The sequence below is a fragment of the Gavialis gangeticus genome, unplaced genomic scaffold (assembly GCF_001723915.1).
Source record: "Gavialis gangeticus isolate Ggan-Ray unplaced genomic scaffold, GavGan_comp1, whole genome shotgun sequence".
In the NCBI taxonomy this organism is placed as follows: Eukaryota; Metazoa; Chordata; order Crocodylia; family Gavialidae; genus Gavialis; species Gavialis gangeticus.
In genome coordinates this window covers 8268929-8279098 of record NW_017729012.1, presented here as the reverse complement: position 1 = coordinate 8279098, position 10170 = coordinate 8268929, and the positions used below count along the sequence as shown (strand labels likewise).

Genomic DNA, 10170 nt, shown 5'->3' with positions numbered 1-10170 from the left:
GTAGGCAGCAGTAAATGCTAGTGAGGAATCAGACTGGACAGAGAATTCATTTCAAGGAGGGCAAGAAGACAGCGGAGAAGACAAGGAAAACCACGGAGATTGCAAACGGCCTTGGCCTCAGCACCAGTGCTCAGCACCCGCAGATCTAGGGTATGATGGACGAGTGGATTCCTTCACTGATAGAACTAGCTTGAGCATAGGGTCCAAAATTAACCTGTTTGATCAAGGCTACTTAGACCTGACAACCATGGAAGCTAGCAAACCTCAGAGTGCCAAATGTTTGCCACCAGCTCAAGTGTTCAGTCCCGGCATACCAAAGAGCGTGAATTTGGGTAATGGTTCAACGGTGAAGACCGAAGTGCCAGAGAACGCTGCTTTGTCAGCGCATGGACAGAGCGATCCCAGGAGGTGCACTGCGTCTCCGAGCTTGGGCTCCGCAGGGCAGCTCGGTTACAGCACCGAGAGCTTCCTTCCCATCTTCTCCCGCATGGAAGAGGAGCAGCCCAACGCCTTGGGCAGACGAGGTTCTGCTCTCTTTCGCTTCCACGTCTATAATGCCAAGCGGCGACGAGAAACCAGGCTCAGACCAAAGTTTCGTGCATCTCCCTTTGCTTGTGAGCCTTCCCATACAGAAGGATTGGGTCCGTCCTTGCCTGTCCGAAGTGGTAGTAACATTAGGATGTTGGTAAGAAGCTCTCTGTGGTGGAGGGTGAATAGTCATAGAAGTTACAGTGAAAGTATGCTGTTCATGCTAAGACAGAGTAACTGTATACCACATTCATACCTTCACTTGCACTGTAAAATATAATAATCCTCCTTGTTACCCCCGCTTCAGATATCTAGATTAGACATTCCCAGAATTTAAAAAAAAGAAAAAAAAAGCATCATCAGAAATCAAAAGGTGGGCATTTCAGAGCTGTGTGTATTACAGAACCTGCAAAAGCTCAGCTTATATGTACATAGACCTAGGAATTAAAAGAAATAGTGTTTCCGTCTCAATAAGAATTGCTGGTGGTGCCACTCTAAGCAGTCCCAGCTGCCCAGACACATGCCCATGTAGGTATCTATACTCGCATTCATTACTGGAGGCTGGTTAGTTGGCTTATCTGAACAGACACAGTTAGGAAACAGACTTACAAACAATGCAAAGGGATATAACATTGAACCTGCCTGAGATTTGTCTGCGGAGCAATATTTTCAGAAAGATCCTCTTTTAGAACTGCCAAATTTTGTAACTGGGGGGAGGGGGGTTTCCATAGAAGTCCAGGTTGTGGGGTTTTTTTTCTTATTTTGCTTTCATTTTATCTCAGACTAATGTTAAGAGAAATCTATAGAAAAAAACCCATCCATTTTGCAGGTAAAAGACTAAAAGCCATACAGGGTTTTAACAGGTAATTTAGGAATGGAGAACTAAGCTCCTGCTGTGAGATCTCCTCTCTGTTCTTAGACTCAGACCGAGGTACATACTCCTAATTTAGCTATTTTTTCATGTAACATAAAATGTGGAATATGAAAAACTGTTTTTGTAGTTTAAAAAAAACAAACAAAAAAAGATTTCTCTGGCTTGAGGTCCAGTATTGGGGATTTCACAACCTCCTGGTGCTTTTAGTGGCATTTTTATTATTTTGTCAGTTTAGGAGACTATGTTGTCAACCGGTTTTAATCCAACACGATTGCAGTTAATGCTTTGAGCCAACCTCTCTTCGCTATCACTTCATCTCAGGTGTTTAAAAGAAACCGAGGCTGTGGAGATGACGTCCACGTGAACAGTGCTGGCATAAATCAATCAAACCACAGAACCACTTGTTAGGGACAATAAGCACTTTGATCCGGATTCTGTTTTAGGCCCCAGATTGTAGGTGGCAAGGTGTTGATTCAAAATAAGCTGGTCAGTTTTAGGGAGGGCAAGACGGTGGCCGTATTGTGGCACTGCTGCTGAAGTGTGGTATCCCTCACAGCTCGTGGGCAGGAGACTGCTGGAGTAACCCCTGGTGCGTAGCAGGGCTGTGGGTGCAGAAAGATGAGGGCAATTTCTTTGTTTTGCTGAGATCATAAAATGCACTGACAATCCAGAACTCTGCTCCAAGCAAACTTCAGTTCACGTAGAAAGGCAAGGAAGGTGGGTTGACCTTTTCTGTCCTTTATCCTAATAAGCAGAGTATTAATTAAAAAAAAATTAAAAACCCTAACTGAAATCAAACTGTTCCAGTGACCTGTATTGGACAGCACATTGGAATATCCCTTTTTTCACTATTCTTTGCTACAGTACCAGTCAACAGGAAAAAATAATTGGGCAGAAATAAGATGTCATTCTGCATTTCAGCAACATCCAATACCTTACACCCTCCTACCAGTAACACTTTAAAATCAGACTTAAGGTTTAGATTAAATTTGCAAAATAGTTGAATTTTCAAGTCACAGGACTCTAAATTATTGGAGACCATAATACCTGAATTCTACCAATCTCCACTTATTCTTTGAGCCGCTCCTTAAAGTGATTTGATGAAACAGCAAAAAGCTGTGTTAACAGTTGAAAAATGGTTTCTACATTTTTTTAAATCATTTTGAGGCTTTTTTTTTTTAACCATAACCATAATTAAGGGACTATTTATTGGCTGTTACATTTGTCCTTTTATGAAGCCTTAGCTGTTGTCATCAACACTCTTTAGCTGTATTCTATGTTTCAAACCAGATTTAGTAAGGAAAGTTGAGAACCACAAAACCGTGAAGTATGCAATTTTGGGGCATCTCTCTGGTGCCTTCTCATTGTTCATGTTTTCACAGAAAGATAGATGGCACGTGGAATCTCTCTTCTGTTTGATAACTGTACTTCTACTGAAAGGTGATGCAAGTGCCATTTTTTTGAGTGAATATGAATTCAAGAGGTTACGGATGATTGACCTTCTTCCCAACGTGCAGGAATAGCACTGGACTTGAGTGTAAGTTGTCTTGGTAAGGGTGCAGCTCTTTAGGTGTGGATCCATAACAATAGTTCTGCTTCTCATACCATTTCTCTCTAGGAAAACAAAATTACCTTTGTAGTTCCAGTGTGGTCAGGTACAAAATGTTGTATAAATAGCAAGTGTTCATTTCCTCACTAAATACATATTTATAGAGTAGATAGGAACCATTTGTAAGGTAAGTCCTTTAAAATTCTCTAATACATATTAAAAGTAGTGGTTATTGGTCTGATATATGCTGCTCTTGATTCTACACACTAGACAAAAAAGCAGTGCTTTGTGAAATGCAGTGTTTTCTCTTAATGCCACTGGTGATAGGAAGTAGTTCTCTTCAGTTCAAAATCCTGTGCCCTTATTTGCTGCTTGCTAACGTAAGCAATAAGTACCCCTCTAATGGTATCTAAGCGTTCTGTACCTTGTATTTTTGATTGTCTAACTGGTGACAAATGTAAAAAAACCCCCCATATTAAATTACGAAAGTATCTATAACTGTATTTATTAATTGTTAATTCTGAGATTCAGTCTGTGACTTGTGTTTTGTACTTTTATTGTGCATCTCTCAGTGGTGGTGAAATTTGTATAACAAACCTTTCCAATAAAGAGCTGAAGTATCCCTTTTTCGAGTTAACACAATCTGCATCAGTTTCAGTTTACGTGTTAAACGTGTCCTGCAAAAATAGGAGGGAGGTAGTGAAAAAGTGTTTAGGGAGTTGTGTTGGTTTTGAGAAACGGACTTCAGGCCGTCTGTCTGAAGCTGTTCCAGACTCGCCTGTAAACTAGTCACTGTGAGTTTAATGGGATTCATTCAATCCCCACTCTAATAGTTTCCCGTGTATACGTTTTTTCTTTAAATGTGCAACTCTGAGGAACGTCTGCTGTTGCAGAGAGCAGTATAGCACCAGACCAGGGAGCTGTTTAACCCATTTTGATTTGCACTAAAGGTGGGTGGAAACGCATGTAAATATCTTTTCTTTACCTAGAAGTGCCATCAATTGTCCTTGCAAGTTAAAATCATTCAGTATTTAGTTTTAGGCTGCAGTGTAACACTGGAGGACAATGTGGAAGCAGATTTTAACTTATACCACATTTATAGTGGTACATTGTCATAGAAACTCCACTCAGTTTTGGGAACTGTGCGTATCAGTGAGAAACGCACTGTCCTGTGGGCAGATACGCATGAGGCGCAAGTTCAGTGTTTACAGACAGGACCGTAGTCCAAGTCCACTCTTCTACCACTAAGCACTCCCTCCCCTGGCACCGTTCGGCTGTAGAAACGAGAAAGATTGATCTAAATTAGTGGCTGATTTGGCACAATTTCTTCATTTGAAACTATTCTCATAGACAAAGCCAGTCAAGGGGATACTCCAGCTTTGGTCATGCCTATAATTTAGGGCAATCTTTCTTTGGCTCAAAACTCTTTGCAACAGGAAGAAAGCTTCCTTCCCTTGCATCATGTGCAATAATAGTCCAGCATAAATGCAACCTCTGACTTGGATGCTCCGTCCTTTACTAGTCATTGTTAACAAGGCGCTAGCATTGTAGCTGCCAGCATTATGGTGAAGCATTAGAGGAAAAAAAAAATCCCACCTATTCAATGTTAGTCCAATAACTGTAATTGCATTTTGCTCATTTTGTTAACAGCTTCCTCTACTGTCCAATTAGACGCAGTCAAAACAAGAATAGGGCAAGCTGGGCGAAGTTCACCCTGAGCACTTTTACTCGCAAGAGTAACTCGTGTATATAGGCAGATCCGGTTCTGGAGCGCCAGGTGTGTTGTCAGCTCTCACACCGGGCCCTCCTGTCGATGTGCATGTCCTCTTGTTCACAAAACTTCTGATATGTTCTTTCCCAAGTCGATCAGTTTAAGCTCTAACCGTTTAACAGTGTTGGGACCTTTCCATTTGCAACCGTGTTCTGCAGCTCACATGCAAGTTCAGTTATAACCATGTATTAGTCATACAGATTTTATTTATTAATTCAAGCTGTTTATACAGACAAGGATTATGTTGAAATTTTACCAGTATCTTAATAAAACAGTCATTTAAAACTCATTGCTCAGTGGTCTGTTTCTTCCAAGACAAAATCAGAACAACAAGCACATTCCTTGTGCTAAGCTCCTATGTGGCAGACTATTGAAGGTTGCTGCTGAGGGAATTCAAGCAGCTAGAGGAGATCAGCGATTCAAGCACAAATAGGGACCTGTCTGCATCGTAAGTAAAGGCAGAATTGGGTACAGACTGCGTAAGTGACACTCCGGCTGCAGCTCCTACTGCAGGGTTTGGCTTGTGCAATAGCTACACCATTTCCCCCTTGTGTAAGTGTTCAAAGTGCCAACTCCATAGGAAGGGAAGCAACACCGCCCTCTCAGGCCCTGCCCAAGTCCAAATGGCCAGGAAACAGGGTCTGCACTCAACTGCCTTCCACATGCAAGCTACGGGCACCTGTACTCAAACTCCCTTGAAAGCAGACAGTTTGGGAATTTTAGAAAGCAGCTTGACATCAGTCTTCACCACAGATTTATTCTTGGGACCCTGGGTGAAGGGATCTGTGAACCGACTTTACCTCTCCCCTCAATGGAAGGCAACAGAGACTAATTACAGGTTTTCCTTGTGCGGCGAATACACGTGTCTCCATTCAGAATGGCACAGGAAACACCAGCTGGTCTGCACTTTGGTAAGGAAGACAAAGCTAGAACCAGGCTAGCTGTAGAGTAACAGGCCAGCTCACAGCTTTCTTTGGGAGGGACAGTGGGGGCTCAACTCAGTGCTACTGTCACAGCCAGTGCCAGCCCTTGGTACGGCCACAGACTTTTTTTGCAAGAGTTGAGCACTTTAGCCAAGACGCAGTCTCTGAAATTAAACTTCTAGAAGCTTTGAACCACAGACTGAACGGTTCCACTGTGAAGTGGAAGCCACTGACTTTAGACTCCTCCATCGTGGGGGACAGGAAACTGCTGGATTCCCAGCTGAGGCTGGATTGTTTTAGTTCTTTGTAGGAAAAAACCCTCGTGAGTAACCTGTTGTTAGTCGGATGTCTGCTCCAAAGGCCCGACTCAACCATCAGGCAGGGCAGGATGTCAAACCCTAAAGCACCTTGATGTTCACTAACAGATCAGTCGTTGCAGAGTCCCGGGAGCAAGAGAACCTGTGCTAAAACACGCAGAAAATCTACAGGCAAAAGTGTCACCCAGTTTTGACAAACGCAGGGGCAAGGGTAGGGGCTTATAACACTGGAATGAGTCGAGTCCTCTACAGCCAACCTATCATGCCCCTAACCCTTACATGACTTAAAACCAACTTGGCTGAGGAGGACGCGGTTTCAACCAGCCTCAATTCAGAAACACCCCCACAAACCCCCGGCCTGAGTTCAACAGAATGGGAAAGCTCAGGATACTGAACAACAATATCAGTTCATACCCCTCCTGCCTCCATCCAACACACCATTATCATTGTTCCCGTGCTTATGACAGGGATCAGAGTGCACATGCTATGGCTAATTCTTTAAAGAAAGTTCTGCGATAGTGGAGGAAGATAGACGCTGAAAAGAAACAAGAGGGCAGAGGTCCAGTGCCAGAGGGATTGAGAACAGCTGTCAGGCAACTGCTTTCACTGTGGGTAGGTTCTGCCCCAGCTCCACCTCAAACACTCCACATCGAACAGCCAACACAGTGCATGTTTGAAAAGCCCAGATGGACCGTTAGCTCCTACACGGGACTTCAGCTGCCAATGTTCAATTCTATTAATGATGCAACCAAAAAGAGGAGAAAAACAACCCCAACTTCAGCTGAATAATTCGCAGACGCAGGCGTGCAGCACAAGAGGATAAAGAGAGTCTTGCTTTTTCTTTTTTAAATGCGTAAGCACCTGCAATTGTACCTGTGTATAGATGGGCATCAAACAATTTCACGCTGTATTTTAATGTTCATTTTATTAACAAAGTGCAAAGTTTCAAACTAAACTATGAATCACACAGCACTTACATACAAAAAACTCCAGTACATACAGCAAGATGAGACAGGAACACTCTACGAACATTTACAGTTACCTTTGCTTTTTCAACAGCCAGTTATTCAGCTTTCGTTGTAGCTTCACAAACTGTTTAGCAGCTCAAACGCAATGCACAGTGGCAAAAAAAAAAAAATAAGGTTTGGCAACATGTTCTAAGTTGGTCCAAGGTGGAGACAGAAGAGGAGGGTAACTAACGGTTGGAGAGGCTGCTCCTCTTTAACATTAAGTTAAAACATATCTGTAGGGTCCCCTGCATTTCTACTGGCACAGCTATTCCTACACCTCCTCCACTGCACCCGCCTCAGAGTCACTAGACAAGCATGCTCGCAGGGCTCCAGCACCTTTTGAACACTTGTTCAGAGAATATGTTTGAACCAAGAGGAACGCAGTCTTTTTGCTATAAGAGGCTTTTCACAGGGCAGGGGGACCTATGCAGAGGTTTCAAGGCGGTGAGGAAGAACTACAGAATGTAATGAAGTCAGCTTATTCTACCATGAACAATCCTGATGGCATAAGTAAGCTCCAGTGGCAAGAGTACCTCTTCTCAGGGGCATAAGCAGGTTAGTGTGAACCCAGCTCTTCAAGACAGTCTTCTGCAGTCACCAACCCAATCCTCTACCTGGCCCAAAGAGAATCATACACAATTATTTCATTAAACAAGGCCTGTATTAGAGCAATTATGGCTTATGGACTAGGCAGGAAGGGTGTGAAGGATTTAAGGCACTGAAATCTAGACCCTCCCACGGAAAGAACAGATATGAAACCTCTGATAACTGAAGACCAGTCAGGCGTGGGTAGGGAAGGAGGGAGGGACGAGAGTACAAACTGGTCTTAAAAGTCTACGTAAAAAGAAAAATCACGGACACGGGCCAGGATCTCACCAACTTCCACCCACAAACAAATCTGCTCTGAGAAATAGCTGCAAGTGGCAGGGTATTAATTATTCTGTGCACTATGTTCCCCTCTATCCTCCCCTTCCACAAATCTCCCAGTCTGATGGGAACGCACACTGCCCTGTGTCTCATCTGGGGATCTAGGAACAGGAAGCTCAAGCCAGAGAGCTGAGAATATTAAGCAGCCCTGATTTTTCAAGATGACTGGGATCAAGCAGACCCGCCACCAGAGCAGCGTTCAATTACCTGGTATTGTCCTCACCAGCGGCAAAACCGAGATCTTCAGGACCCGTCTGATCACCTTCAGGAAACATGGAACCCAGCTCTAGGACTGAAAGACAGTTACAGATGATCCTTTAGCCTGGCACCCCAAACTAGTCTAATTTAACTGAAGTATTTAGTTCCATGATCTGCAAGTTTTGAGGAGACTGAGATTTCATTCTTAACAGCAGATAAAACCCTTGCTCTGCACAGGGCTGCTCTCCAGCGACAGTGTTTGGACTCCTCTGTCACTTCCGGATTCAATGTTTGCTGTGGAGTTCTGCAGCCTAATTGAGAATCAGCCACTGAGCTAGTTCCAAGAAAGGAATCCCAGGTTTGACACTGATGCCAGACCACTACCCAACCTCCTCAGACTCAGCAATCAGCTGAACAACTTCCAAGTAGCCCCATGAGAAGTTTCTAATGTTTTCACAGAACAAGAGTGGCAGAGACTTTTACTCCTTTTAAAACCAAGCTGAAGTGCTCCTAAGCAGATTAGTGTCATTTAGGAGGCACCCTCATTACCAGGTATCTTATTTCAGTTCTCATGACTTATTGCCCATTTCCTCTAGTGGAAATGAGGCAGACAGCTGCACCCAAGTCCACTGTTCTGCTCAAAAGCCAGCTAGGTTTGTGGAGGAGATAACCTGGAAAGCCACTGCTTTGGAAAGCCGGGGTGGGGGGTGCGAATCTGACACCACAGAGCCCCCAAACACTTCCCAAACTCGCCATTCAACACTGCAGCTCTGCAGGGACACTGAGGCCTGTTCTCAGGACATGCTAACCACCCAGAGGTGAATGACACTGTAACTGCTCTGTGGCCTTCCAAGCTGGGCATGAGGTTCTGCCTTGCAGAAGTTAGATGAATGATGTCTGCTAGGCTGCCATGAACAAAATGACCTATCCCCCCTTGCTTAGATGAAGTGCAGTGCGAAAGGACTCAAGTGTCATTTCAGCCCAGAACGAGGTAAAATTCTGTCCCCGTCTTGTAATAAAAGGCAGGCTAAACAAGACCTCAAGCTCAAGCCAGTAATGTTGCCAAATGCTCCTTGCGGTCTAACACCTGCACAGCACTGCCAGTCTCTTGGCCTGGGAGATGACGTTTACCCACATAAAACACAAGCCAGGTTAGGGCTGGCCCTTGGACATCTGCCCTCTGACTGCATGTTGTCACCGTGGGTTCTACCTTCGCTCGAGGACTGGACGGCAAAGGCATGGTTAAACCCATCTGAGGCCGACGCAGCATCCTCCGGCTCTTCATTTTCAGTGTCACATTCAATGTCACTGTCACTGCTCATGCCCGGCAGGAGGTGGAGGACATGCTTCTGGCACAGCCCAGCTGCAAGGAGCAAAGGATAACGCTCAGTAACAGCTGCAGCAAGAATCCCGTCACCAAGCTCCTCAGCTTCCTGCCACTCCCAAGATGCACCAACAGCCAGTGCCAGGACTTGGCCACAGAACAAGGAAGAGGAGCAGTGGGCACATTTGGAGCTCAGTGCATCTACCCAAAAAGGATGAGCAGCAGAAGCCACCTGCGGACCATTTCCAGCTTGGTTTGGCTATTCAGAAGCCCGATTCAAAGGAGCAGCCCTATATGAGTCTGTTGTGTTCCAAGTGCAAACTCAGTCATCTGCATTTCCTCCCAGCTTCATTGCTGTCTTCAGGTAGCTACCAGCCCACCTTTCCCAGGGCTTTACCAGACTGCTGGTAACGATCCAGACTTGCAGTGCATCTATACCCCAGTGGCTAGCACAAGACCTAACTAATGGGGTACTTCGTGTGACCTCACCTTGTACCCACACTCATTTACCCTTAAGATTTTATCACAGCTGCAGCTCAAACGAGTGCTGAGAAATCACCGATTTCAGGTGGTCTTCCAACTGCTTTGTCCAAGTTGGCCAGGCCCTAAAACCTGGCAAAGCTACACTTCCATCATCTGGCACGTAGCTCTCAATTCAGCTGCTTGAGTCAGCTTGAAACCAATGTAAAAGTTAATGTCATTTCATTAGCACTTGAGTAGCATTCTAACTGCTTAAGGAAATACATTTT

At 44.6% G+C, this 10170-nt stretch overlaps 2 protein-coding genes across 5 annotated transcripts in view; one reads left to right on the top strand and one right to left on the bottom strand.

Moving 5' to 3' along the window:
- PPM1E (protein phosphatase, Mg2+/Mn2+ dependent 1E) overlaps positions 1 to 5011 on the top strand; it is a 108451-nt gene extending 103440 nt beyond the window's left edge. The window contains exon 8 of one of the 2 annotated variants that reach the window (XM_019511148.1): positions 51 to 5011. In XM_019511148.1, the coding sequence (XP_019366693.1) occupies positions 51 to 808 (758 nt within the window). In that variant the 3' untranslated portion in view covers positions 809 to 5011. Of the gene's footprint in view, positions 1 to 4 lie in introns of both variants that reach the window. The other variant, XM_019511149.1, reaches the window with a different exon arrangement.
- Positions 5012 to 7016: 2005 nt separating this feature from the next.
- Positions 7017 to 10170, bottom strand: part of TRIM37 (tripartite motif containing 37) — a 51899-nt gene continuing 48745 nt past the window's right edge. The window contains exons 23-25 of one of the 3 annotated variants that reach the window (XR_002096292.1): positions 9229 to 9460; positions 8107 to 8191; positions 7017 to 7586 (exon numbers count right to left, since the gene is read on the bottom strand). Coding sequence is in view for 2 of the 3 variants with exons in the window: in XM_019511146.1 (XP_019366691.1) it covers positions 8164 to 8191; positions 9229 to 9460 (260 nt within the window). In the remaining variant the exon portion in view is untranslated. Of the gene's footprint in view, positions 7587 to 8103; positions 8192 to 9228; positions 9461 to 10170 lie in introns of those variants that run through there. The other 2 variants (XM_019511147.1, XM_019511146.1) reach the window with 2 other exon arrangements.